Genomic DNA, 22292 nt, shown 5'->3' on the forward strand with positions numbered 1-22292 from the left:
GGGTTGTGCTGCTATGCTAGTGTGTACAGGGACAGGGTCACACCCGCTGCAAAACTCTCAAATAACTGTGCCAAAAAATTAAGCGTCGTTGCTGTTCATCATTCTCTTCACTCTTTCAACTTGTTTATTTGGGGCTTCAGGGGCAAAACAGTGGGTTGGGTGGCAGTGCCCCAAGGGTGGTGCACCCAGATTCCAAATAGGGCAAAGGGCCGATTTCTTAGGAATTTTTGAGGTTTATGCATCTTTAAGATTTTTCCCCATAGGGAATAATGGAGGTTTCAGCAGCCTCATAACTCCACCTGGGGGGCACTGGAATGGCCCAAAGTGAGTGGTGGTGTAGTGCACAGAGGGTGCCAACCACCCCCCTGGATTGCTAGCCCATTGGGGTACTGGGGTTTGTTGTTTCTGAGCTGTTGAGTTTAGATTCTCTGGTAGCAAATGAGATTTTAAATGAAAAACCATGAATCCACTCTCATATGCTACTAGAGAATCTACTCTTAGAACATCTCTAGAACAACAAAACTCTGTACTTCATGGGTTGGCAACCCATGTGGGTGGTTGGCACCCTATGTGCACTACACTGCCACTTGCTCTGGGGCACCCCAGTGCCCCTCAAGTGGAGTTATGGGACTGCAGAAATCTCCATTATACCCTACGTGGAAAATCTGAAAGACATGTAACTTCATTAAAATCAGCCCTTTGCCAAATTCCTCTGGAAAAAAAATTGTGGTAGCTTCCTTGTATCAACTGGGCACTACCACCAACCACACTCCACTCTGGGCCACCCCTCCCCCTCCCCACATGAAACTATACTTTTCCTGAAACCTCCATCATACCCTATGGGGAAAATCTGAAAGATGTGCAAAATTCAAAAATTCACCAAAAATCAGCAGTTTGCCCAATTCCTTTGAACTTTTTCTGGTAGCTTCCACTCATTGGGCACTATAACTCCCACCCACCCTTTTGACCATGTGACCCATTTTTAAATCTGAATTAATTTGGATTCAGTTTCGGATTAATCTGGATACAAAACAAAACTGGGGTGATTCAGAAGGCTTAATTTCCAACAAAATACAAAATGGAGTTGATTTGGATTTGGTACACATCAAAACAGAAAAAATACAAAATGTGCAACCCTACAAATCACCTCTGTGCTAGCTGGCCAGAATCGGGTCCAATACAACTCACCCAGATTTCAGACCTGAAAAATTTGTCAATTTGGACCTACATTTTGTAGAGATCTCTCTTGCTGTCTCCATTTTGTGTCAGGAATCTTTTTTGAAAATCCTGACTAGCAGAAGGGTAAAAGAAGTGACAAGGGTGTGGGGAGTTCGTAGGAGGGTTTGTCAAATATACTTAAGGATGCAGGCAGCCACCATTCTGCCTTTCCTCCTCATGGGAAAAGAGAGCAAGAGCAAGTCAGAGGAGCTTTGCCTTCCCTTGCCTGCTTGCTGCCTGGAGTGGATTCTCTGCTTTTTGTTCCTGCTTTCCTGATTGAGTAAAAGAGAAGAGAATTTTTTTTCCACTCCCTTCCTGCAGTTAAGAGAATCACTGCCTGCACCTGTTGTCTGTGCAAATCGATTTGGGTAAAAAATGATTTGTACCCGAATCTACCTATTTCAGGAAAATTGTGGACAAAACAAATCACCCCTGTGCTAGCTGGCCAGATTTTGACCCAAAACAAATCAGGGGTGATTTGATTTGGATACAAATCAAATCGAAAAAATTGATTTGTGCACATCCCTAAATGTTTTGCATTCCATTTCAGTCTCAAAACTAAACACAAAATCCATTTTGTGCACATCCGTAATAACATGTGTGAGACAGCATTGCACAGAATAAGTACAGACTGGCTGCACTAATTAATAATGCCAGTGTTAATGTTTTGTGTGATGAGTAGGGCCTTCTTGCATAAATGCTCAGCAATATGGTGTATATTTATTTATTATTTATTTAATACATTTGTATACCACCCAACACGCATGTCTCTGGGCAGTTTACAACAAAACAATGAAAATAACAAGTTAAAAAGTTAAAATATTACAACTTTAAACAACGTTAAAACTATTAAAAATAATCAAACTATTAAAACAGTATTTAATTAAAAGCCTGGGTGAACAAATGTGTCTTGAATGACTTTTTAAAAGTTGTAAGAGATGGGGAGGCTCTTATTTCAGCAGGGAGTGTGTTCTTAAGCCTTGGGGCAGCAATGGAGAAGGCCCGTCCCTGAGTAGCCACCAGACAAGCTGGTGACAACTGCAGACGAACCTCTCCAGATGAGCTCAATGAGTGGTGTGGTTCATAGCAAAGAAGACGATCTCGTAAATACTGTACAGTCTAGATTGGGTAGTGTTTCCTCAGTTATAAAGCACTTCTTGATAGTAGGGATGTGCACGAAGATCTTCGGTGCCAACGGGGGATAGCACTTTAAGGGCAGGGGAGGGTGTACTCACCCCTCCCACCGCATTTCCCCCGCCAGCGCGCTGTCGTTTTGAAGCCCCTCGGGGTGGCAGCATTTCTCCCTGCCGCCCCGTTTCCCCCGGCCGGAAGTGGCTGGAAGTCGCGAGTGCATGTGTGCCTGTCATGCGTGCGCCCTTCTGCCATGTGCACGTGCACACATGACAGGCATACGCGCGCTCGCGACTTCCGGCCTACGGGGGAAACGGGGCAGCAGGGAGGAATGCTGCCGCCGCGAGGGGCTTCAAAACGGCACCACGCCGGTGGGGGAAATGCGGTGGGAGGGGTGAGTACACCCTCCCCCGCCCTTAAAGTGCTACCCCTGTCGGCATTTCAGTGCCGAAACTGCCCCCAGCACCAAAACATTTCGGAGGCCTTCATAATGGCCTCCGAAACGTTTCGGGCACAAGCCTACTTGATAGTAATATTTTCTATAGAGCAAGTGATGAGGAAGAGACTCTTTAGAAACATTAACTTAGGCACCTCTTGTAGCCTGCCTTAGGCCATCTTATGTAGATGTTCCTGGACCAAATGCCAGCACACTGCTTAAAAAAAAAAAAAGCTACAGAACATCAGTTCGTTTTCTCTCATATTAGTAGATACAAAATGATAGGAAAGGAAGCAAATTCTTTCAGATAAATACATATCAACTGAGGCATGGCAGAAATAAAAAAGGGAAAACACTGCTGGTCCTCGGCTTCAACCCCACCCACTCAAAAGACCCATGGCAGAATTTCTGGTGGTTTTCCAGATAATGGGGCTTCCATCTATTCTTTTAGGAAGCTGTTTCATATTATATTTTTCATGCAGAGTAAATATTGGTTGTGGAGGAAGTGAAAATAGGAGTCTAAGAGATCTGCTTGACCTAAACTCAGATTTTAATCCTTTCAAGTCATGAACATATGATGTTACCTTATACTGAGTTGGTCCACCTATATCAGTACTATCTACACTGACTGGCAGCTACACTCCAGGATTTCACAAAGGGGTCCTTTCCAACCCTGCTTGGTGATTCCAGGGATTGATCCTGGAAATGGGACTGTCTGCAATGCAAAGCATGTACTCTATCACTTTGGACACTTGAGGTTAACAGGCACTTCAGGTTTGTGATCTCCTGCAGCCCTGGTAGTGCATGCTTTCCCTCTGATCCCCATATGCATGCCTACTGCATTTGTAGGTTATGATATTTTGAGACTGGTTGCAACATCTTAACCCACCACTCCGTGGCATAGCCTAATCTACTTGCTTCAGGGAGCCCAAAATCTGAAACTGAGATCTGAACTGAGTTTCAGATCTTATGTTCCCTGCAACAAGTAGGTTAAGATATATCAAGATTGGTGGGTTCAGACATTGTCACCAATCTTAGGATATGTGAAGGAACGAGGCCTAAACCTCATCTTTTTGTATATAGGATTTTATGTTGTAATTGCCTTGCTATTCACTGTGTTAAGAAAGCTGTGCACAGGTCAGAAGTTCATGGCTCCTGTTCAGTAGGGATGTGTGTGAACCTGTTTGGAGGCCCTTTTACAGGCCTCCAAACAGGTTCAAATACCCGGCGATTCAAACAGGTTCAAACACCGGGGAAGAGGGGTAAGTGCACATATAGATATGTTAGTATCTATAGCTTCTTCACCCCACACCTAAAACCTTTACCACTCTACCAATGTTGGGTTTTTTAAAAATGCAACAGAGGTTCAGAAGGCTGTAGTAAACTCAGCCAGAGGAAACCTAAAAGTCTACTTGGCTTTTAAGCAAGCCAAGTCTTTTAAGCTACTTGGCTTTTAAGCAATTAAACTTAAAATCATGGGGCTGGTTCAGACTGGGCTGTGACAAGTGGTAGCAGCACGGGGAAATCCATGACAGCATATCATAACCTACAAATACAATAAGCATGTGTGTAGGAAAGGGAGGGGGAGTGTGGGCTCACAAGGCTGTGGGAGCTTATATGAACCATGGGTGCTGTTATTACATGTAAACTCTCCCTATACAACTTTCTGCCACTTTTCTTGCATAGGATACCAATTTAGCTGTTGTGACACAGTTCTCTGCTTCCTCTACATCATCTAAAGGATAAAATAGTACCATGCTGCTTGTGATTCACCCTCCACTGGCTACATAATGTGCAGAAATTATACCTCTCTTTTCTAAAGCAATTTAAAATTAGGGTGAAGTGCATGCATTAAATGAGTAATACGCGGTAGTATTTCAATAACAGCAGGTCTGCCCTTGCAAATGCAAAATTGAACCAATCAGAAAATAGTACCACTAAATCTTCTACCCTACCATAAAGCCTGTACGAAATGAATGGGCAGCGGGTGGCGGAGACCTATATTTTTTCAAACTGAATAATAAAGGGAATTGTATAAAACAAAATTATAAAAATGTTTCTCATTTTTCCTACATACACAGCTGGAAAAGAAAGTATCTATGTATATAAATAACTGAAAAATCCCCAGTAGGGGGGTAAAAGAATAATATTAGGAAGGTCACCCAATTAAAAATGTTTGATGGCTTATTCAATTAAATGTGCATAAATCTACATATTAATAAAACAATAGTGTTGAAGAAAAAGGCATCATTTATTTGTTTTTTAGATTTACATACATGTCACGGCAGGCACCATTTTAAGAGAGGCCTTCCCTCTTGTGTAAGGAGGAGGACTGTAAGGCTTCTTCTATCATCTGTGATTTTTGTAAGTACTTTTACTAACAACTGAAAAATCGGGAAGGCCTGATTAACTGGGGATATGCTTTAAATTGATAAAAAATTAAGCAATTAATCTGATTCATCTAATTAATTAATTAAAGGTTGCAATCTTTAAAATATAGATGATAATCACAAAATAAGCAAGCTGATATACTTATTTGAGGGCATCTGGAATTGAGAGATCAGGAGCTAGGAAAAAAAAATCATACAGTGCTTGAATTACATGTATACAAAATAGGAGCTGTTCTTCTTCACTGTTATTCTAGACAGAGATTTACTAATATTAATATTTTACTTCTTGGAAGTTTCAAAAGCTATATGGAAAAAATTTCAATACCTGCTGGTTTGTTATTTATAATATTTTTATTCCAGATCTATTTTCCATGGGAACCTGGGCTTGGTTGGGTGACATGAATACTGTATATAGACATATTTTATGTTTCTGGGTGAGTTCTCAGAATCCCATCTGGATTTGCTGTCTTCTACTTGGCAGCAGAAGGTTGTCGGTTTGAATCCCCGCTGCTACTATATCGGGCAGCAGTGATATAGGAAGATGCTGAAAGGCATCACCTCATACTGCACGGGAGGAGGCAATGGTAAAGCCCATTTAATGTATTCTACCAAAAGAAAGGAGTCAAAATTGACTTGATGGCACACTTTACTATTTCAAATGAATAGCTAATACATCAATGCATGTGTTGGGGGTACCACAGGGAACAGGAAATCCTTAAAAAGTGTAAACAAAACTTCACAGCCTGTATATTTTACCAATAATCTACACATGTTTAAGCCATGTTTCTGCATGTGCCTGTTGTTACAAAGCTCTAGGCAACTTTTCCAGATTATTTGTTATTTGTTACAGAGATTCCTTCACTTAAGGACATTATCAAAAAAAAGAAAAGGAAAAAAAAAAAGACATGGGTGCAGGACAGCACCATTACAGAAGTGTTGCTTGCTCTTTTCGCGATAAGTTTCCAGGGCTAAAGAAACAAGCAGTACTCAGTTTGTTTGTCTTAGAGAATTAAATATTTGAAATTTGCAAGGTTATATTTTTATTGCACCTTACTTGTAGTACTGAAAACATAACCTGTTAAAGCAAGGAAGTGAAAATATACCCAGTTGTTAGCAAGGAAGAACTGAAGAGACACTTATTCTCAACTACACAAAGTGTTATTTCATTTACTAAACATTTCTATCCTGCCTTCAATATAGTTTCTCAAGGTAGCTTATAACCTCCTATTATAACACTTAAAATTTAATTAATAAAATAGCAAAAATATGATTAATATAATAGCATAAACAGAGCAAAAAACAATTTAAAGACAACAATAAAATCACATGAGCCATTACAATTATCAAAAGCCCCGCGAAAGCTTAGAAAAATAAATTGATTTTTCCCTGGCACCTAAAACCCCCATCAAATTTAGCACCAGGCGAATAGAAAATGGGTAGGAAATCCACAGCTGAAGCACCACTACTGAGAATGTCCACCTCGCCTCAAAGGTTGGGGGCATACATAGCCGACCTTAACATCTAGACAACATGGGAGCAGGGAGTTTTTTGAGTACTCTGGTCCACCAAAGCCATTTAGGGCTTTAAAGTCAGCACTTTACATTGTGTCCAGGAACAAATTGGTAGACAGATACATGCTTGTAAGCACTGGTAAAATATGTCCTGCTTAGTCTTGCAGATCTCGGAACCAACTGAAGTTTCACAACAGTCTGCACAAGCAACCACATGTCAGTAATCTAAGAGGGATGTTACCAAAGCATGGATAACCATGTTCTGATCAGAATTTTTTCAGAAAGAGTCGTAGCTGGTGAACCAGCCAGTGCTAGTTAATGGTACAGATGACACCTATGAATCCCTCCACAAAACTGGATTGAACAGTACCCCAAGCTATAGATCTGATTATTTAAGGTGAGTGTAATCCCACCTAAAACAGACGGAAGCCCCTATCCTGTTCATTACCACCAACACTGGCTTGGTAGATAGTGCTACTCACCTATTACCCATTGATAGTACCTTGGTCTTATAGGGACTGAACCTTAGTTTATTGGCCCTCCAATTACTGACTCCAGATCAGAGTGTCAACTGATTCTCCTGAATTTGATGAAAGGGAGAAACATAGCTGGCTGTCTTCAGCTCTGTCATGATGTCACTTCGCTTTGAAACCCCAAATCTGACAGTGGTTTCATGAAGAAATTAAACAGCAAGAGAGGAGGAGGAGGAGAATAACATCTTCTTCTTCATCATCAAGAACCCCATAGCATAAATGCCATAGCGCAGAATGTAACAGCTGTTCTTGTTCCCTAGCCCTGCCTATCTAACTGATCAGTCAGATAGGAGTGGAATCACTGGGGCATGATGACCCCAGCTCCCAGCCTGGAAAGTTGATCCAGAAGGATAACAAGGCCACTGGTACTGAAAGCCATTAAGTAGGAAAATCAGCAATTTTCAGTCGTCCAGGAAAATCAGGATTTACTCCCCCTGTTGTAAATCCTTTAATTTCAGGCTAAAGCCTTTAGCAAACATTCCTCCGTAAGCAGAAAGGCCCACTTGAAAATACATTAACATTCAACTGGCTTAGCTCCAGCATATTTGTCACTTAAGGGAGGCAGCAGACTAACCACAGAAGTATTTAAAATATTAGATGAATTTGCTATAAATCAAATAATAAATATAATTCTACCACATAGGCACATGGTGGGAAGCTGTTGTGGCTTCCCAGCACATGAACCCTTTGCTCCACAGGCACATCTGTGTTCTTTACACATGGCAGCTTAATACAATGCATTTGCTTTTTCCTACATAGGCATGATATCCATAGAGGCAAAACATCATGTGGAAAAAGACTCTAATGTTGGTATGGTGTATCAGATACGACACAAACATTGCAAACAGACTCTAGGGATCTTTTTAATGTTTAATTGTTACCATGGGCTGTGGTAATAATCAGGGTAGAAATATACCGGCTGCCTTACATCCTTAGGGTGAGAAGGGGGAACAGGTCTAAGATTTTTGCTCTGTGATTAAAGAAGATTGCTGGGAAACAAAAGATCAGGACTGTTTAAAAGACAAGGAGGGTGATGGGTGGAAGGAATGTATAACTGTCTCTTTCTGGATTTTGTTGTACCCTATCTTGCACAGGGACTGTAAATATACTGGTAGTATATGGATTGTAACAGGGATTGTAAATATATTGGTAGTATATGGGTTAAAGGAATATTAATATTAAAATGCTATTTGGAGTGTTTTTTAATATCTGGGAAGGGTTTAGTAAAATAAAACCAAAAAAATTAAGGCTTTTGAAGACAGAAGGTCATGTGCAGTACAATCCTAAGCAAATTTAACTAAGTAAAACTCCTGAATTCAGTGGGAATTACTCCCTAGTAATGGCGTTAAGAATTGAAGTCTTGGGAAAGCTGATCAGTGCAATGCTCTACTTGTGGCAGAACTTTAGGGGGAAAGCACATTTTAGATGAAGAGTGGCTTTGTCTAGCTGGTGTTATATGTAAAACAAGGCCGCAGTGATTAACAATTTAATTGATAATTAATTCAGAAAAGTAGGATTAAATTTGTTCCTAAAAACTTTAAACAATACAAATTTTAGTTTTTAAGTTTAGTAGTAATAGTAATAGTGCATTACGGTATGGGGAAAAATCTCACCTTGAGTCTTGAAGAGGATGAATTTTAAAGTTAATTAAAATTCCCTTAGAACAGACACCTTTTTTACTTTTGGAGGCAGGGATGAGTGAATTGGATGTTATAGTAAATTTTATTTATGGACATTGACCAAATATAAAACCAAAAATTACAAAGATTACTATGACAGAAAATAGATATCACAGTAGCGATTGGAGCAGTATGAAGTCGTCATCGCAGCAGTCTTATAAACACTTGGAGCTCCCTATTGAACCAGTCAGGGAGCTGCGCACCCTAATGGCTATATAACAGAATTTTGCTACAATATAGGAGATAGAGGAATCGTTATCCACAAGTAAAAATTTAACTAAAAAATCATCCGGGTGTCCAGGGGATCTAAACAATAGGGGTAAAATCAAATGGTGCTTAACATCCCGACAAAAGCTACAATTCAGTAAAACATGAGCAATGGTTTCGATTTCACCAGAACTGCAGGAACAAAGCCAAGCTCCATGGGTAGATGTTGAATGAACTGGATGTTATCATTTGCAGTTCCTGTTGGCCATTGTTCTGAAATTATCTTCTCTTATTAGCCACATTAATTTAAACCATTCTCTGAATCCCCACAACTATTGTTGCCATATTTTTTCATAATGAGGCATTTGCTTATCAGTTGGGTCTACTAATGTCTTTATGTTTCAGTTCCATTTGTGTGTGTGTTTATTTCCTGTATTATCCCATTATCTTTTTGTTCTTTGATGCATCATCTCTGAAAGCTGGGCATCATCTCAGGTCTGACTAGATGAAGAAAAATGGAATGAAACCTAGTGCAATATGCCAAGTATGCACTAGATTGTCTAAGTACATCTTGTATTTCAAACACCAGTCCTGGGTTCAGTCAACAAGTCACTTGATCCCTTTGTGCTATCATTTCTAAATTGAAAGCCAAAAATTCATGGTTCTTGATTTCTGATGCCTCTGGATTGAGAAACAGCAACTCATTTCAGAAATATTGTATATGCAGGTGGCCGTCGTTTTCTGCGGGCCTGGCACCCATGGTGTCACATATATGCAGATGAGACTTAGAGACCTGGTTTCTTATTCCACAAATAGCCAAAAATTTCTGAGTGGCCAGAAATGACCCAGAAATTACTTCCGGTGTAACTTCTGGCCACCATTTTACAGCACAGAGCCATTTTGAGGCTCTTTATTTAAAAACAAACTTTTTTTAAAGCGAATATTCACCAAAGATTTTGTCAATTTGTGGGTTTTCAGGGGGATTTCTGGAGCCCTTAAGAGCAAAGTACTGTGCATTTCTACTCTTATTCCCCTGCTTTCCCACTTGTTTGTTTGTTTGTTTGTTTGTTAGGAGCCTAAGCCCTAGATTCCAATAGGGGTGAGGTTTCTTTATTTGTGGTTTCTATACTCGTGGTTATAGGCAAGAATGGAACCCCCGAGAATAAAGGGAGCAACCTGTACTGTATGCATGTCTCAACCCCCACCCTTCCTTGTAAGCTACTTTGTTGCACCACAACAAAATGGGATAAACATTTTTTTAATTTTTTAATTTTAAACTACTTGGGCAACACTTGCCTTTATCTGAACTAAGCGAGCATTAGAATATCCATTGCTTTCAGGGAGATTCCAGAATATCTGGGTGTCTGCTTTAGATTATGGAAGAAGGTGTGATGGCTGCTGGCTCTGTATTTAGCTAAGAAGGGACTCTCATTACATAAGAACATAAGAACAGCCCTGCTGGATCAGGCCCAAGGCCCATCTAGTCCAGCATCCTGTTTCTCATAGTGGCCCACCAGATGCTGCTGGAAGCCACAGGCAGGAGTTGAGGGTGTGCCCTCTCTCCTGCCATTACTCCCCTGCAACTGGTTCTCAGACCCATCCTGCCTTTTGAGACTGGAGGTGGCCCACAGCCCTCCGACTAGTAGCCACTGATGGACCTCTCCTCCATGAAGTTATCCCCTTTTAAAGCCATCCAGGTTGTTGGCTGTCACTACGTCCTGTGGCAGAGAGTTCCACAAGTGGATCACACGTTGTGTGAAAAAGTACTTCCGTTTGTTGGTCCTAGACCTCCTGGCAATCAATTTCATGGAGTGACCCCTGGTTCTAGTGTTGTGTGAGAGGGAAAAGAATTTCTCTCTCTCCACTTTCTCCACACCATGCATGATTTTATAGACCTCTATCATGTCTCCCCACTAAACTAAAAAGCCCCAGGTGTTGTAGTCTTGCCTCATAGTCTTGCCCCATTACATTCTGCCTAATGGTTTTTGCGAATGGTAGAGTTTTGCAAATGAGGAGGCTTGGGAGTCCACAGCTTGTTCTTGGCCCCCAAAAGCAAGAAGCTATCACTGACCATCTTTCAGTCTTTTTGTTCTGTGCCTCTTACAGCAACAATAACCCCATTTAGAGAAAAGTTGGGAAAAAGAAGACCTCTTAATCAGGATATATGGTAAGTAATCAGAAGCAGAAGCATCAGCAGAGGGTGTTCTTTAGCAATCTAATCTAGACCTATTTGTATGTATTAGCCCATTATAAATGAACTGTACTTTTAACACCATGATGTTATCCAACTGCAAAAATGAGTCCAATGTGAAGAAACTGAAGTTCCAGCTTTCTCTACCAGACTATTTACATATATGGCACTCCGTAACAGTTTGTTAAGGGAATGCTATGGACATAAGAGCTTCAATTTCCCTATTAATTGGATTGCAGTACATTGTCGGAACAGTTAGACTGAACGCCATATAACTTCTTTTGACAGCTGAGAAGAATGGACTTTTCAAGAAATTGAACACTTATCTCCCTTTTCCTCCAATGTTGATCCTATTGTTTTATTTACAAGGAGCTATAATACCAAACCAAAATAAAGGGAAAAGAGGGAATTCACATATGAGAGGGAATGGGCTACAGGTAGGGAATGACAATACTGTGGCCTACAGCCTTAACCTAGTTATGGGCCAGTGTAATGTCACTTCATCACTGGTCTCAAGTTTATTTGTTACGATTTTAAGTTTGGTTAAAACAATCATTTAAGCTGAAGCTACACATGACATGAGTTGTATGTATGTTTCTCCCATTTGTATTTTAGCATCTGCAGGAGGCTACAATCATAAATGGGTTGGAGGGAGAAGGAGGGGCTACTTGGCACTTTTCCTAACATTCATTTTTTTTGTGTACAAGAAAAATGGCTGGAGGGGAAAGAGTCTATAAAAAAGGTTTGCCTAAAAAACAGCTGTTTGAGCATTAAATCCAAATCATTTCAGTGTTCCAGAAACTACAAATTATATCTTCTAGAATAATGAAAATATCACCTCATTAGAAAAAGAGAGTTTTACCAGACAGAAATGCTGACCCTGATTAAACTCACCATATTGTATTCCATGAAATATGCACTTAGTATTATACTACAGGCCCATAATCACTCTGACACAGAGAAGCTTATATAACTCTGACATCTCCCTTTGAAGAGGCAAAAACAGACAATGTAAAGAGCCATAACACAGAATTAAAACCATTTAACCACTTTGTTATGTTTTATGAGCACTAAGAGGTTTGAGGTTGGTGTGGTGGGGGGAATGCCATTTATAGTTACTAGCATCCCTACCTCTCCCACATCAAACCCTAAACCTCTTAATGCTCATAAAACACAGGAACAATAAAGTTGCATACTAAAAATACAATGGAAAGCCACAGGGTGTCCATGTTCCTATAAAACGTTTTAATTGTGACTATGTGTTTAAAAATGTGTTTGTAATTACATACCAAAGGAATTAAATAATGATCAGAACTCTCCTTGTTAAAATGTTATTCTTTTGCTTAATATAAAAGGTTGTGGTTTTGCAGGACAGCAAATGTAGGAAAGGATGCAAAATAGTCTCAAAAAACCCATTTTGAGAACATAATAGCTAACAGGGGGGAAAGACACAAGAATAAGCTGCCTCTCCCTCCCTCACTACTACCACCACTATCTATCACCATTGCCTTACCATGAATTCTTCCAGTGTCTGGTAGATTTTCCCCCGGAATTCACAATAGTTCTTCCTTTCCTTGCATTGTGGGCAACATTGACTAGTGTCAACATGAATGCATCGAGGGTGGAGTCGGGGGCACTCTGGCTGAATGCACAAAGGGCCCTCTTCAGTGCAAAGACATGGGCATGCAGAGGGACCTGGAGTAAACTTCTCTCCAATCGCATAAACAAAGCCACTCTCATCCACACAGCCTTTGCCACGGTAGTCTGGATAGGCATATTCCTCTGGAGGTTCAGGAGTAGTACTAGCAATAACATCCAAGAGGGAGGAATCTTCAGCAGCTGGAAGCTCCTCCTGAACACCATCCATTTGCTCTTGGGCTTGAAGGCTCCCAAGCTTACTGCTCATTGACTGACTAGTCAATGCTTGCTTTTGCTTAGTCCAAGATTCCTTATTAGAATAATTTCTGTTGTTTTTGCTCTTCCAGTCTCTGGTGCCCTCCTCCCTCCCATTCCTGCCCATTTCACTCATCTTCCCTGATCCTGTCTGATTCTGGCTCTCTCGGGCTGATGTGTGGTCTCTCTTTTCTTGGTTTGTTTTTATCTCCTGCTTGTCTTGAGCCTTGGCCAGTTTTTGCAAAGGTGCAGTGGAGCTACAGAGAGCAACCATCAGGCAGCAGGTCACAAGGAGAGAACTAGAGAGAGCCCCAATTGCCATCGCAGTAGAGCTGGGCATTACCTATGGCATCCCAGAGGGGTAGGACATGCTTCATTCACATCAAAGAAAATTGTTCCGCCAATCCACGGTGCCTAGGAAAAAAAATCAGTTAGGACACTTCAGTTTATAGACTGCATTTCTCATAGTAAACAATATATACACACCTTTATTTGTCATTTATAAAAGGGGGAAAAAACCCCAAGCCAATAGAAGTCTTGGACCTGGGAATCTCAGCTTCAAATTATAACACAGTCATGAATTTCTTTGGCATTCTGATATAGGTTTATTCTTCTCAGCCTCAATTTTCTGTCACTAATATGGGAATAATGACCTACATCATCCTAAACAGTTTGTAGACATTTTTAAAAAGAATGGGTCAGAGACTTGGCATCTTAATGACTGTAAATCACTAGAGGGGGGAAATCAATATAATGCTTAGGGGTATTTAAAACATTTGGATAATCAGACCTTCATAGAAAATGAAAGTATTTATAAAAAGATTACATTGACTGAAGGTGGCATTTATATGTTAGTGATAGGAGGGAAAGGAGAGGATGATGAGTTCCAAATAAGATAAGCCTGGCACAGCTTCACAGTCTTGATTTTACATCTGGGGGGGAAAGGAAAAGCACATAGCTGACCTTGTGCAAATTAGATGTGTACGGGGGGGGGGGTGAAGCTCCTCAAATCACAGCAGACTCCAGAACAAACATTCACCAATATATTTCCATTTTCTGAATGCACACACCATGGTTTTCATTAATCTTTCATTCAATCTGAGCAGAATAATTCCCTGCTAGTGAGTAAAATTATGTTGTTCTTTTTTAAATCTCACAGTCCAAGTAAAGTTCAATATATACTGGTCATACTTGTGTGTACATTTTCCCACAACAGAATTGCCTATCTCTTATGTACAGAATACTAGCATTTCTAGAATTCTGTTATACAAGATTACTTAGAAAATTAGAAAAAGGGACAATATATGTACAGTCCCAAACCATACATTTCTTAGCTAGAAATTGATTGAAGAGTAAAAACAAGTATATCATCATTTACTCTCGATACTCATTAACATGTAACATATGTAACCTATTTTGTTTGCCTACTATACATTTAAGATTCCAGTTGTTGGTATTCAAGCCCCCTGTCCAATGTAAATGCAGCTGCAAGCCTTACTTCATATCTCAACTTCACAGCAGAAAACTACCATAGCAAATGCAGCAATCTTACAGTTATTCCAAACTACCCCATTTAAAAGTCTACTCTGGAGTCAGCAATCCAGCTCATTACCTTATTCATCTCATTGCTGTCCACAACACATTCTTATTGCTTTTTTAGACTTTTTAAAACCCAGACAACATCCTCTAGTGTGGGGCTATTGCAGACAGATCCTATGTACTGAAAAGCAAGAGGGAAAGCAAATGCTGAGGGATGCTAAGAAACCCAGAGGCTAAGAATGGAAAAGAAACTCAGAATAACCATAGTGGTATGGGTTTAAATTCTACCTCATTTGAACCTTCTGGGTACAAATTCCGCCTCATATACAGAATCAGTTGAGCAGAAAGTTATTTTTCAGCCTCAGAAGCAACTTTTAGCATCTTAAAGATTATTACATTTATTATAGTATGAATCTGTTTCATCAGATTTCATGAAGTAGGTTTTCCACAGGACTCTTTAGTATGAGGCAGATGATAGTTTTCTCACAGATTTGAAGATGGTTCAAAAGAGGCATTTCACAGCCTGTCCACTTGTTCAGCTTTCACTTCTGATAAACAGGTTTTTGAAACAAACAAACAAAAAATCTGCAAAAGCTGTTTGATGAGAGGCAACAGTATATGTGCAGTCGTACACAATGGAAAGCTATGCCTCTCTCAAGCCACTTTTAACTCTTAAAAAAACCTATTGTCTTTCTCTAGCCTTTAATCTACCACAGTAACAGACTAACACAGCTACTCTTCTGGAATTCACTTTGCAGCCTCAGTTTACCCATCTGTAAAATGGGAAACAATGTCCATGGTTATGAGGATATTGTAAAGTATTGCATACTTTAGAAAGTCCCAAACAAACTACAAAATGTTGACAATAATACCATATGTGGAAAAGAGATAAAGTTCAGGACTTAAGACAGCTATTAAAACTTAGAAGCAAAGAAGAATATGGCAAGAAATTAATATTGCTGGGATAAAATACCCCCTCCCCCATATAATTGCTTGTGAAGACCGAAAATTTGCAGCATACATACAACCCTCCAACCAGTTTGCATCATAATCACCAACCACATCAATAGGGCACTTTGAGGATAACATAAACCAAAAGAAAGGTCCCTGCCCTGAGAAATTTATAATCAAAATATTGACAGAAGATCAAAGAAAGGGAAAGACAGGCAAAGGCAATGATAACAAGGAAAGAATACACTCAAAGGTAGTTGCACAGACTTAGGCTTGTACAAAAATTTCAGAGGGGTAGCCTTGTTGTTGATCTGTTGCAGCAAAAGTCTTCTGCCACCATTAACCGGTTAGTCTTTTAAGGGGCTGCAAGACTGTTGTGTGGGCTTACTACCTTGCTGCAACACAACACAAGACACTGCAACTTTCCTGGTTTACCCCAATAGGTACAAGTTCACATCACGTTACAGCTGGCGCCCCAAAGAGGGCAGAGGACATCATCATCATCATCATCATCATTACCTTCACACACATAGCCCAAGCAAGGTAGGTCTCTTCCTTTCATCTCAGCCCAGCCAGTCAGCTGCTCCTCTGTGCGGGAGAAACGGCACCTCTCCTTTCGCTCCCATCCTCTGTCCTGAAGGGAGAGGGGTGGGCGAGCGGGCAGCCGGAGCCGCTGCCCGCTCCCCTCGTCTCTTCGCCCGGCGAGGCAAAGGCACAGCACCAGTCACTTCACCACACACACACACACACACACACACACAGAGAAATATACCGGTTCAGCCTCTTGGGGAAGGGGACGAGGGGGGAGGCGGGCTCCTCCTTGGCGCTTTTCACATTGCGGCTTCTTCCTCCCTCCCTCCTCCTCCCTCCCTCAGCATCCCATTCTCCCCTCTTCGACAGGGAGGATGGAGTGCACAGGTCAGCCGCCTCCCGGGTCTTCTACTTGAGGGGACCGCTGCGTTGCTCGCTGGCTTCCCTCGCTCCGCTACTCTTTCAGCGGCCGCAGCTCGCTGCTACTGCCTCCTCCGAAATGCGAATTCATCGTCTTCGGCGTCCCAGACCGAAAGCTCACGGGCACAGCTTCCAAGCCCAAGCGGGGCTGGCCGGTGGCGGGGAAGCGGGGAGACTTGCTGGAGCGCCTCCCGCAACAAGGCACCCGAACTGCAGCATCTGCCTCGTTTTCCTGGCTGTCTCACTCTGAATTCCCGCCTTCACTGGACTGGGTGGGGAGGCGGGGAGACGAGAGAGACAGACGTCTTTTGCCCGCCGACTGAGGGGAATTGAGTCGTAATATACACATTACAGAGCATTTCCCAAACTAGGGGCTCTGCAATTAAGTGAGTTTAAACGAGCAAACACTTCCCTGTTTGTTTGTGTGTGTGGATTTTCAGCGGGGAAATGACTTGAATATCAAGCCAGAGATTGCCGGTTCAAATTCCCACTGGTATCTTTCCCAGACTATGGGAAACACCTATATCGGCAGCAGCTATATAGGAAGATGCTGAAAGGCATAATCTCATACTGCCACGGGAGATGGCAATGGTAAAAAGAGTACCATTGAGTTGGTGTTGACTCCTGGCTCCCACAGAGCCCTGTGGTTGCCTTTGGTAGAATACAGGAGCGGTTTCCCACTGCCATGTCCCGTGCATTATGAGATGATGCCTTTAGCATCTTCCTATATCACTGCTGCCTGATATAGCTGTTTCCCATAGTCTGGGAAACATACCAGTGGGGGTTCGAACTGGCAACCTCATGCTTGCTATTCAAGTCACAAGGGTAAACCCCTCCTGTATTCTTCCTAAGACAACCACATGGCTCTGTGGTCCCCAAGAGTCGACACTGACTCAGTGGCACACTTTACCAAGGAAGAGAGCTGGTCTTGTGGTAGTAAGCATGACTTGTCCCCTTAGCTAAGCAGGGTCTGCCCTGATTGCATACGAAAGGGAGACTAGATGTGTGAGCACTAAGATATTCCCCTCAGGGGATGGAGCCGCTATAGGAAGAGCATCTAGGTTCCTAGTTTCTTCCCTGGCATCTCCAAGATAGGGCTGAGAGAGATTCCTGCTTGCAACCATGGAGAAGCGGCTCACAGTCTGTGTAGATAATACTGAGCGATATTGGACCTATGGTCTGACTCAGTATATGGCAGCTTCCTATGTTCCTATGTTCTTTTCAAAAGAGGCATTATATTCTTAGGAAACAACAAGAAGGTGGCATCCTCATATGGGCGATAACTGAGCTTCTTGTCCCTGTACCAGTCATAGTTCTTACTGCTTTATGCATCTCTTCCCTTCTTTCTTCCTCTCTCCTATTTCTCTTAAGGCCAAACTACAGGAACCCCAGAAGTGTTTTTAAGGCTGGGCGTGGCTTCAAGGCAGTGAGAACATGGTTATTGTTATAGCCTACTTTTCAGTTGCATTTTTAGATCTATGTGTTTGATTAGCAAATACTAAAGATATAATCTATTACATTAAATATTGTCAAAATGAGTTTATCACAATTGTACATACAATTGAATTAAAAAAGGAAAGAACTCTAAGAACAAGTAACTTAATAACTGAGCAAAGTAAAAAATATAGAACACTTGTGGAAAAATCTAGTTTTAGAACATTCTTTATATGTTAAAGCTAACCCATAACAATTCATTCCAAAGAATGAAGGGGAGGACAACAAAATGGTGTATTTTTTAGAAAGTTAAGACCTTGTCATTTACTTCAGACATCAGATGGCGTTTTATTCATGCTGGGGTTCTTTTTTGCATGCACGCTTTCTCTTTCCCAGTGGGTGGCTTCACACAATAGCCACCAAATCCAGATGCTGGGAACTAGAGATTCCTGGTGAGCACATGCATGTCTGCCTAGCAGGCACAAGAACATAAGAACACAAGAACAGCCCTGCTAGATCAGGCACAAGGCCCATCTAGTACAGCATCCTGTTTCACACAGTGGCCCACCAGATGCCTCTGGAGAGCCCACAGGCAAAAGGTATGTGCACGCCCTCTCTCCTGCTGTTGCTCTCCTGCAACTGGTATTGAGAGGAATCATGCCTCTGAGGCTGGAGATGACCCACAGCCACCAGACTAGTAGCCACTGATAGACCTGTCCACCAGAACTGTCCATCTGTCTAAGCCCCTTTTAAAGCCATCCATAAGAACATAAGGACAGCCCATGTTGTGCAAACCCACCAGCTGGTGGTTCCTGACCTGTCTACCTGAGATTCTACCACTCTTTCTGCTCACTTGGCACCAAGATTTGAAGTTGCACAAAGTCTGAAGAATCTCAAGCAGACAGGCTGGGAACTACCAGTTGGTAGTGGGCTGATATGACACATCCGCCAGCAAGTGCAGTCTCTGGGAACCAAACTTTTGGCGGGCCATGCAAACCCGCCTGTGTGTGTATTACAACCTTGCTTCCTTCCAGTGTGCTTCCCTGCAGACAGCACAATTTACCCACTGGATGAGGCCAGCATATATATTTATTTGATTAGCTGATCACCCATGCATATGTACTTTCTCATCTCCGGGAGGGCAGAAAATCCCCCCACCCACCCAGCGAGTCTTAGGAGAGGCTTTGGCCCCTTCTGCCACCCCCTTCTGTGGCCCATGTCAAACTACAAGAGTTTGCTCCTCATGCATCAGGGCTTATGAGAGGGTGGGTGGGAGATGGGGCATAACTTTATGAGATGCACCCCCTGAATCCACAGATGTAGCCAAATCATGGCTCTCCTGCTACTTGAAACTATAATGAGGGGGGCTTTCAGTGGTGAGATACATGCACTCTGCACCTCCTTTGGTGCATATTCATGTGTTAATATGTTCCAGTTAAGCCCTGGCAATGAAAATAGATGCATGCTAGTCAAGTCTCACCCCTCTCCTTACTTCCCAAATATTTTGTCCCCTGATTCTTAACCATTTGCTCCTCCAGTTTCTTTTATTCTCTCCTTTTGTTACAGACAGAATTTTGTGGATGAGTTTTTCTATTAATGCCACTTGGGGGGAAAAACCACAAAACTTCAAATCATCCTTTCTGAGACTTCTGCATTATAGAGTCCCCCACCCTTCCCACTTCTTTTGGCAGTGTCCCTCTACCTTGAATGGCTGCATGGTCAGACAGAAATTCAGTAGATGACTATCCTGCCATATATATGAAATGATGTGGAAAGCCTCTCTTGTGGGAAGGGTTTATATCTCAAAGGGAAAACAGCACATGCTTTGAATGACTAGGTCCCAGGTTCAGTCCATAGCATTTCGGTAAATTAACTTGGTTTTGTTTGGAGTCTCAGCATGGAGACTGGCATCCTCCCTTTGTGGATTTCAGGTATGCTGGTTCAGCACCACTGAAATCACATAAGTGACATTTGGAAGCACCATCGAAGTTAAAAGTTCTTCAGCATATGATACATGACCAACAGGGGCCAGTGTGTGCTGTGAAATTTGCACAGCTGGATTCCTGTGGGGAACTTAGTTCTTTCCTGTGTTATAAGGCATCTGTCTTTCCCTAATGCTTAACCAGAAGTGCAAAGAGTTTATTACTGTAACAAGAAGGAAGGAACGAAGGAAGGAAGGAAGGAAGGAACCAGTTGTCCTGCTGAATGATAAAATCCTATGCACTTCAAAGTTCAATCTCCATCTTTGTCAGAGGTACAATGCAAAACAACAGCATATCCTTTCAAGTTCAAGGCATGTTGAGCTTTATAATTAAACTGGAAAAGAAGTGCTTAAGTTTGCAACTGCAGCCTCTCCTCCCATGTGATGTTGCTGCAACAGACTCTCCTGTTTTTGTTCATTTTGTTTGTACCCAACTTGGGATTGTGAAAACTGTCAATGTCCTTGTCAGACCCCTTCCCTACTTGGGGTTGGGGTGGTCATTCTGGGGAGGCCCTTAGGCAGTAAAGAGATGACCTCTGAGGTCCCCCCAAAAGGTTACCTCACCCACATGGGGTTGCTCAGCATTCACAGCCTGGCTTCTCACTGGAGCTTCCAGACTCCCACCAACTTAGCCGGCCTTATCATCAGCCTCTGCCGATTTATCCAGGGCAATCTCCCACCTCTTCCAGCCCAGGCTCCTCCCTTTTCTGTCACTCAAGCCTTTATCAGTCTGCCATAAAGGCTATTGCTCTTTTCTGCCCTGCTGTGTTATGTGTCCCTTGTTCCCATTCTTTTTCTGGCTGCTGTCCTTGCTGTCCTCCCAGTCTTCCCAACATAGCCCCTGGGGCCAGCCTCAGCATGGCTCCGCCTCCCTACAGTGATGCCAGTGCTCTCACATAATCATATGATGCCGGCATCACTGTCTTCCTGCCTCATGGCTTGCCTGCTGCTGCTGGGCCTGCTTTGGCTGCTTGGGACAGCATCCATGCTACTGGGTCTGACACATTGCTCATCCCCTGCAGGCACTGGGGTTTTTGGGGTGGGGGTTGGTCCCCACAGACCTCACTTTCCTGTTCTGTGTTTATATTTCCCAGTTATATTTCTGCCTCAGTCACTCTATTCTCTCTATTTCTCTTATGATCTCCCACATAGTTTCACAGATGGTGGGTTTGCAAAGCTCTATTCTAATCATGGTTTCACGACAATAAGGTGAAATGACTTTCTTGTGACATCAGTTTTCAAGTTCAGAAACTTTCAGAGCGAGAGAAATAGACAGCAGTTGCTACATAATGAGCATATTATTTCTAGAAAAGACACAAGTTTGAAGTAGCATGGAGATACAGTACACTCAGATACATATTTGTTATTTATAGTTGTTAACATTCGATAAAAATTGGCTATTGACAGTGACCAGTGGTGGATTTTTCTGAACATGCATCTTGAACTACAATCAAGATGCATACAATAGTGACATACCTCTACGGCCTGTGCTAACATAAGTATAAGTCCCTAAGTCTGTTACTACTTATATATTGTGCATCTTTTCTGTTGGTGGAGTGATTTTATAGCAAAACAATGGGTATCAGTGAAGCATAATGACTTTTTAATTTGTAAACTTCAGGTGTATTTTTAATTTAGTCAAAATTTAGAATAGTTGTAATGTCTATTTCAGATTCAACTAAAATGTGAAACATTCACATTTTGAAATGACCCATTCAAGTCTAAAAGCATGAAGATGTAAGATACTTGAACATTAAAAGTAGTGACATTTTAGTGCACCAGAATAACAATTACTGTAATTTGGGGGCAGTTGACATGACTGCTCTTAGGCACCCTTTCCCACTGAACAGCTTCACTGTGCTTTTCTGGTTTTCTGGATCTGTTGGAAATGAAGCACTTGGGATGTTTAGGTGAACATTTTGAGATGAATCCAGCTGAACATGGTTTGGAGCTAATTATGTGGCAGTACCATCGGTAAAGTAATTCCCTGTCAACCAGTGGCATAGCCACCATTGAGGAAGAGTGTGCAGGGTAACTGGGCCATGGGTTCCTGCAGGTACATGGGTTCCATACTTCTGCCTCCTCTGACCACTAGGGAGCTTGTGACCACTTTTGTGGTCCTCTGCCACCACCTTGCCAGCAGTAGCACCAGATTGCACTCTCTCCAACTCCATGCCAGCACAGCCCCAATACCAGTGAAAACAGGAGGCCCCTTTAAGCAGGCTTGTGCTTGCTGTCAGTTGGGGC

The 22292-nt window shown here is 42.0% G+C and overlaps 1 protein-coding gene across 2 annotated transcripts in view; it reads right to left on the reverse strand.

Annotated features, from left to right (window-relative positions):
* The window catches only part of VWC2 (von Willebrand factor C domain containing 2), a 140827-nt gene extending 123915 nt beyond the window's left edge, over window positions 1-16912 (reverse strand). The window contains exons 1-2 of one of the 2 annotated variants that reach the window (XM_053265653.1): window positions 16452-16912; window positions 12810-13603 (exon numbers count right to left, since the gene is read on the reverse strand). In XM_053265653.1, the coding sequence (XP_053121628.1) occupies window positions 12810-13529 (720 nt within the window). In that variant the 5' untranslated portion in view covers window positions 13530-13603; window positions 16452-16912. Of the gene's footprint in view, window positions 1-12809; window positions 13604-16198 lie in introns of both variants that reach the window. The other variant, XM_053265652.1, reaches the window with a different exon arrangement.
* Between the last annotated feature and the right edge of the window lie 5380 nt (window positions 16913-22292).

Source organism: Hemicordylus capensis, chromosome 6 (genome assembly GCF_027244095.1).
Source record: "Hemicordylus capensis ecotype Gifberg chromosome 6, rHemCap1.1.pri, whole genome shotgun sequence".
NCBI classification, from domain to species: Eukaryota; Metazoa; Chordata; class Lepidosauria; order Squamata; family Cordylidae; genus Hemicordylus; species Hemicordylus capensis.